Source organism: Rhineura floridana, chromosome 2 (assembly GCF_030035675.1).
Source record: "Rhineura floridana isolate rRhiFlo1 chromosome 2, rRhiFlo1.hap2, whole genome shotgun sequence".
In the NCBI taxonomy this organism is placed as follows: domain Eukaryota; kingdom Metazoa; phylum Chordata; class Lepidosauria; order Squamata; family Rhineuridae; genus Rhineura; species Rhineura floridana.
This window is the reverse complement of record NC_084481.1, coordinates 192536988-192544183: the sequence shown is the minus strand read 5'-3', so window position 1 is coordinate 192544183 and position 7196 is coordinate 192536988. Positions and strand designations below refer to the sequence as shown.

Below are 7196 nucleotides of genomic sequence, written 5' to 3'. Positions count from 1 at the left end.
CCCAGCTTACACAACATTTGTTTTCAAAAGAAGTCCATAATCCATATTGTAGTCAGAACTTTGTACAATATACATTACTTATATAATGTATTGCAGTCACAGGATTGTGCTTTTTCTGCTAAAAGAATTTGAAATTTATTCTATGGAATTCACAAGGCCCTGCTTACATGATTCACATATTAAACAATCATCCAATTTTGAGTATGTGACCTGTGAAGTATAGCAGTGACTATACAAATCAATACAAGAATTTACATTCTTACAAAAAAATTTTTTAAGGGAAATAACTCTTCGAGAAGCTCAGTAATAGGAAGTCACACATTAGCAAGTTTGGGCTTTTTTCTAGATTCCTTTAAGGAATTAGGTACATTTACATTTTACAGGCATTATATGGAAAAGCTAGTTTTAAGTACAAAAAAAATAAAGAACTGGTGAAGTTGCAACTCAGTATTACTTTATGCAACTCAATTATTCAACTCATGTGAACACCATCCCAACCCATCCTCCAACAACTACTGCTTACCCAGAAATAATACTAAGCTGCATAAGAAAAAAAAAAGTGAAATGCTTCTGAATATTACAGGAACATGAGTCACAGAGAATGGTCAACTAAGTTAGTCTTTCTAACATTGCAGATCATCAATGGGGAGCTAACAATCTAAGTGCTGGAAGATGCCAAAAAGGAATAGTTGATCAGGCACAATTACTAGAGCAATACAACTTCCTATACTAACTAATACCACTTAGGCATTGTAATCTTATGGTCATCAGTTATATGACTGGCCAGCTTACAACATGACGACCAATTGGGTTGAAACATGCTGGACTTTGACAAGTTTTTTTGTCATTTATTATTGGCCATATAAGGATTTTGATCAGGTCTTGACCTGAACAGACAAGTTAATTTGTTATATCTCCTTTGTCATTTTATCCATTTGACTACATTTTATATTTTTACATTAAAGTTGTACTTCATTTTCCTATAATTTTCAGCAGCATTTCACTTTTTTATTCTTATCCAATTTAGGCTTTGAGATTAATCTTGTAGGTTGGGGTTAACATATTTTTTCTTGTGTTCTGTGCCCCAGAAATAAATCAAAAATAGAAAAAGCTTTACAATACACAGGCAATGCCCATTACACAGCACAGTGTGTCCAATATGATACAAAAATCAAAAGGGTTGTTCCCATTCATTTACCTGGGAGTTTGCACAGGAGACAATAAAATGACTAATCTGGAAGCAACATATTTATGATGGTGGCTTTCCCCAAGGTCCCTCAAGTCTTCATCAAGCCGTTCAAATAAATCCTTCTCATGTACATTCTTTATACAGGTTTAAAGGGGCTGTTCCTGCTCAGCCAGTTTCAGAGTGTTAGGAACATTTAGGACTCAGAGCCGATGAAGATCAGAGTCTGTGTCTGGGATGCATGGTTGGTGTAAGGCATCACTAATGTGACTCTACTAGTAAGACATGCATGAACTGCTTTGTATGATTTGATAAACCCATATCATCAGATTCATGAACACAACTAGTAGTGCTCTCCAGGGTTACCATTTTAACATTTTTAATACAACAAAAACATTTTCTTATGTCGGTATCACACTCTCTATTTTATGAGTTATAAGATAAAATGATCAAAGCATTATAAAAGTAAATGAAACATGCTAACCCTTCACCTACATCTTAACACTAGCTTGCTGCTCATGAGAGATTCTATATGCACAGAAGCACGCCTGATTCCATCTGCTCTGGCGTTAAGAAAGTAAGAAGAGGCCTGCTGGATCAGACCAAAGGCCTATTTAGCATTCCCACAATGGCCAGCCTGATGATGACAGGAAGCCCACAAGCAGGATATGAGCAGAATCACACTCTCCTTGTACGTTCAAGTCAATAGGATCCCTTCAAAGATATAACAGCTGACTCTGCACACACACCGAGGTACATCTTGTGAAAACAAACTCCAGGAGGAGACTTCGGACAGGTATAAAAAACAAAAACAAAGCATGAACTTACACTGTATTGCCAACAGTGCTAGAAAAATAATATAATTGTAGGTACTCCTAAAGCTGAATGGAATGGGCAGAAAAATGGCAAATGCAATTCAATATAAACAAGTGTAAAATTATGCATATTGGAGCAAAAAATCTGAATTTCACATATACGCTCATGGGGTCTGAACTGGCGGTGACCGACCAGGAGAGAGACCTCGGGGTTGTAGTGGACAGCACGATGAAAATGTCGACCCAGTGTGCGGCAGCTGTGAAAAAGGCAAATTCCATGCTAGCGATAATTAGGAAAGGTCTTGAAAATAAAACAGCCGATATCGTAATGCCGTTGTATAAATCTATGGTGCGGCTGCATTTGGAATACTGTGTACAGTTCTGGTCGCCTCATCTCAAAAAGGATATTCTAGAGTTGGAAAAGGTTCAGAAGAGGGCAACCAGAATGATCAAGGGGATGGAGCGACTCCCTTACGAGGAAAGGTTGCAGCATTTGGGGCTTTTTAGTTTAGAGAAAAGGCGGGTCAGAGGAGACATGATAGAAGTGTATAAAATTATGCATGGCATTGAGAAAGTGGATAGAGAAAAGTTCTTCTCCCTCTCTCATAATACTAGAACTCGTGGACATTCAAAGAAGCTGAATGTTGGAAGATTCAGGACAGACAAAAGGAAGTACTTCTTTACTCAGCGCATAGTTAAACTATGGAATTTGCTCCCACAAGATGCAGTAATGGCCACCAGCTTGGACGGCTTTAAAAGAAGATTAGACAAATTCATGGAGGACAGGGCTATCAATGGCTACTAGCCATGATGGCTGTGCTGTGCCACCCTAGTCAGAGGCAGCATGCTTCTGAAAACCAGTTGCCGGAAGCCTCAGGAGGGGAGAGTGTTCTTGCACTCGGGTCCTGCTTGCGGGCTTCCCCCAGGCACCTGGCTGGCCACTGTGAGAACAGGATGCTGGACTAGATGGGCCACTGGCCTGATCCAGCAGGCTCTTCTTATGTTCTTATGATGCTGGTACCTAGGAATCTGGACTAGTTTGCAGCCCTGCTCACATATACTGGAAAAAGGATCGCAAGGGAGGAGTTGTGGGGAGAAGGCCCCACTCTCTACTATTTAACTAACACACACACACTGTAGTGACAACACTGTACTCAGAAAATGTAGAATAAAATACAGTATGTCCTTCTCAGTACATACTGACAAGAAGGGAGATTCCTTTTTTATATTATAGGAAACATCCCAATTTAAAGACAATAGAGTAAGTGGTTGTCCTTCACAAAGGTTACTCTGGAACCACATTATACCTAAAATTAGCAACATATGGACTTCAGATTAATGTCTCAAGTTATTCTTACAGTAGCTTTCAAAAGAGAACAGCTAAAGTTGAGTCCATTTCATTGTCATTCACTTTAAGGTTATATATTGGAAAGCTTCCTGACATGACACTTCAGTCCGTGCATTTATAGTTCCACTGGCTCATGCAACAGGAGACAGAGGAAAGAAATTCGAAGGAATCCTAGTTTAAAAGCAATATCGGAATACCTCAGTGATACTGGAGGACAAACCTGAAAGTATGACACTGTATTAAAAACAACCTGATGGGGACTAACCCAGTCTATTTACTCAAAACAAAGACCAACAAGTAGCTTTTGGAAATGTTCCCAATATAAAATTCCAGCTCAGATAAAACAGTTTCTCCTCTGCTAAGCTTCACTCTGAATCAGGGATTCCTACTGGCTTGTTTTCAGCTCTTACACTTACCAGAGACATAGGCTCAACCTCCCCAAAGCATTGTAAATAGAACTTTTGTTGAATTCTGCTACAACTGATATGCCTGAGTAATGAAGAGATTTGCAACAAAGACAGGCATCTGCAAAACCAATACCATTTTGCACATGCCACCAGCTGCTGCTAAGGCTGAAAATGAGAGTGTGCAACAAATACTTGCATGGCAATAGCAGGAACATTAGAAAAATGGAAACCCCAACACTGATTATACATTTTTACATAAATTTACAAACATGATTTGCAGGATGAGTGGGATAAACGGATCATGCTGACAGGGGTGGCTGTCACATGCCAACACTGACATGATAGCTACTGCCAGACAAGGCATTTGATGAACATTCTGATATACGCTGAAGTTCAATATATGAAAAAGCCCAACCAGTTGTCAAGAGAAGAGCTGCCTCCATCTAGTGCAGTCAAGGACTATCTCCTGCGGCATTTTTTAAAAAGTTGCCCAGGGTAGTAGCAATGCTTCTTTCTGATGAATGGATTCTGCCCGTCCAGTCAGTTCTGGTGCCTCTGGGAGTGTGGCACAGGCAGGCCAGGATCTGATGTATCTATGTGGATGGATAAAGCCGCTGGAACATCATAATAAAAAGAGAGAAGAGAAATACAATGAACAGTGATGTCAAAGCAAGGTACATTTTGCATATTAAATTTTAGGTGCCAAACTCCATCATGTGCTTTCCCTGCCATGACTGCCTATCCCATTAATTTACTTTCAGCCAGGCTTATGGGGTTCCGAAGAAGCTTCCAGAGCATTGTTTCACTTATCTATTTGATTTTGGAAAAAGCTCTTCTGAAAGCCACACACACTGCTAATAAAAGCCCTGTTTCCTAACCAGTGTGTTGCTCGGGAGGGAAGGGGCTCTGTCTAGTAAGTCACAACAGAAATACAAATATATCATTAATGCACTCTCCTCTTTATGCAGATTGCAGGGTGCCAGGGGGGAGAATGGTGCTAGTGTGATATAGCTAACTAGAGCTTCTGAAAGCCACTCCTGGTTTCAGCACTAGAGAACTCCAGCAATTAAAATTAGTCTTTCTATTGCTCCAAGCCAGGAATGAGGAACCTGTGACTCTCCAGATGTTGTTGGACTCCACCTCCCATCAGCCTCAACCAGCATGGCCCTTGGTCAGGGATGATGGGAACTGTAGTCCAGCAACATCTGGATGACCACAGATTCCCCACCCTGGCTCTCAGCTGTGGAAGTGATCTGACCAAACAAACTGTTCCCGCTTTGTGTTCCGGTATAACCAAGGTTGTGCTTATGAAAATTTGAATTCTCTGCCGAATAACCAACATTCTGTGATCAGGCTTGGAGAAATATGCATGTCTGCTTGTTTTTCTCTCTTTAGTCTACTTCTCAAGATCCATGGTTTTTTTTTTTTTTAAAAATCCTGCCTGCAAATATTCACAGTCAGCAGGAAGAAATCACATCTGTTCCTTAATGAAACAGTGAAGCCATAACTTTCAGGATAAAGGTGGTATCCTGTCAATGCACCATATCAAACCTTGTGGAAAATGCAAGAGACCTCTTCTGCCAAAAGGGCAATCAGACTTGAATGAAAAAAGGTGGAAATAGCTCACCACGATGTCATTGAGGCAGCACAGTGCCTACCCTCATTCCAAGAAAGGGAGTGGGGAAAAAACTGACAACTTTTTATTTTTGGTCCACTGAAGCCCACTGAAGTGACTGAAATAAGCTGAGCAGGGCCAGAACACATTGCCTAGGAGGCCACCTATGAAACCAGCTCATCCCCTGAGAAAACACAGCCGGACCATGAGCAAATGCAAGCTCAGCTACAATAGGGCCTAAATGCTGCTCACAGCATTAAAAGGTACGGGGAACTGCAAGGTTACTGTAGTTTAGTCCAGAACCAGATTATATTCAGTTTACTTTCTGGCTAGAGAATATTCTAGGCCTTGACCTAGGCCCAGCAACAAAGAAAGAAGGATTCTTTCAATGGAGGACTGGAGTCTAACCCATTCAGATGCAAGGCAGCATGCACACTCACACAACTGTCTCATGAGCATGTGGAACTGCAACAGGCCTTGTTGCAAGTGGCCATTTGTGAGATCCAGGGTCTCCACAGTGGAGTGGTGGCGGTGGTATATATAATAGCCCCATTTTTTTGTGATGGCAGCTGCTCCTGAAGCAGTAGGTGCTAGATGGTCATATGGGGCAGTTATGTGTGAACCGTATCACAGAGATTGCAAGTAAGGAGCCAACGAATAGTAGTTCCAGATTAGTGGGCATGACCTTGTACATGTGCCACTGGATATCTGAGTAGGTAAAAAAAAATAAAGCCCCAAGACTGATGCTTCCATTCCCACCACTGGATGGAAGCATGGATCTTCAGCAGCCTGACTATCATCATCTAAATTCAGTCAAATTCAACAAAACTTTCTGCAGGTGGGGAGGGGGAGGGGTCTACGACAGAGGAAGATTTGTTGCTGCATGTTTAAGAAAGAAGCTAAATTCATCACAATGACAGGGGAGAGTGTTGGCAGAGATTTCAGCTATTTATTCTTTTAGGAAAATCCTATAAAGAATGACATGAGGAAGCCTCTATCTGCAGTCTTGTTCATCACGTTGGTGAGGAGTCCGATAACAGATGTATGCAGTAGCGTGATTTAGTGCCGGGAGCTGGCCCCTGATGTGTATTAATACAGCGGCAAAGCGGAACGAGCCTCTCTTCATCACTCATCTCTATAAAAGAGGTGGAATCCGAGATGGCCCGATGTTAGGCAGAGCAAGCCCATTTGTTCTGCTGACTGATGGAGCCAGCTCAGGCTGTGTCCTTCACCTCTCTGGGGCACCCGGGTTGCAAAAAAGGAGCTCACTGAAGCAGGACCTGGTCAACAAGTGAGATGAGAGCAGTTGGTCTCAGCCAGAGATCTGTTTCGGAGGAATAGTCTTGCCCAGAAGGGGCATCCCTGCCTGTATAAATGCCCTAATTCTCAAGTCTGGGCCTGAATTGTGATTCACAGCAATCTTTCACTGGAGACACAAAAAGTCATCACGTGAAGCTATATCTACAGTGAAAGAAAATTGAGTCCAACAAGCTAGTCAGAGAGGAAATGTCCAAGTCAGTGATGATTGAAAGCATGCCAGGGGGAGGAGAAGAGAGACAATCCATTGGCCAGGAATGTGCATGTCCCATGCATCACACAAACATACAGAAAGGTATTTTGCTTCCTTCGAATATTGGCTGTTTTCTCTTCCCCCCCCCCACTATTTTCTAATAAAGGGGAGGCAGGCTCATTTCTAACTCTTCTGACTGCAGAGCAGGGCTGGCTAACTTGTAGCCCTCCAGGTGCTGTTGGACTCCATAAGCCATGCTGGCTGGGGCTGATCTGGAGGGCCACTTGTTCCCACCCCTGCTGTAGAGAATGTCTC

At 42.0% G+C, this 7196-nt stretch overlaps 1 protein-coding gene across 7 annotated transcripts in view; it reads right to left on the bottom strand.

The window, feature by feature from the left end:
- Positions 1-2667: 2667 nt before the first annotated feature.
- GPATCH2L (G-patch domain containing 2 like) overlaps positions 2668-7196 on the bottom strand; it is a 47036-nt gene continuing 42507 nt past the window's right edge. For 5 of the 7 annotated variants that reach the window (XM_061611802.1, XM_061611801.1, XM_061611800.1 and 2 more), the window contains one exon: positions 2668-4370. In XM_061611802.1, coding sequence (XP_061467786.1) covers positions 4297-4370 — 74 coding nt within the window. In that variant the 3' untranslated portion in view covers positions 2668-4296. The remainder of the gene's footprint in view (positions 4371-7196) is intronic. The other 2 variants (XM_061611804.1, XM_061611803.1) reach the window with 1 other exon arrangement.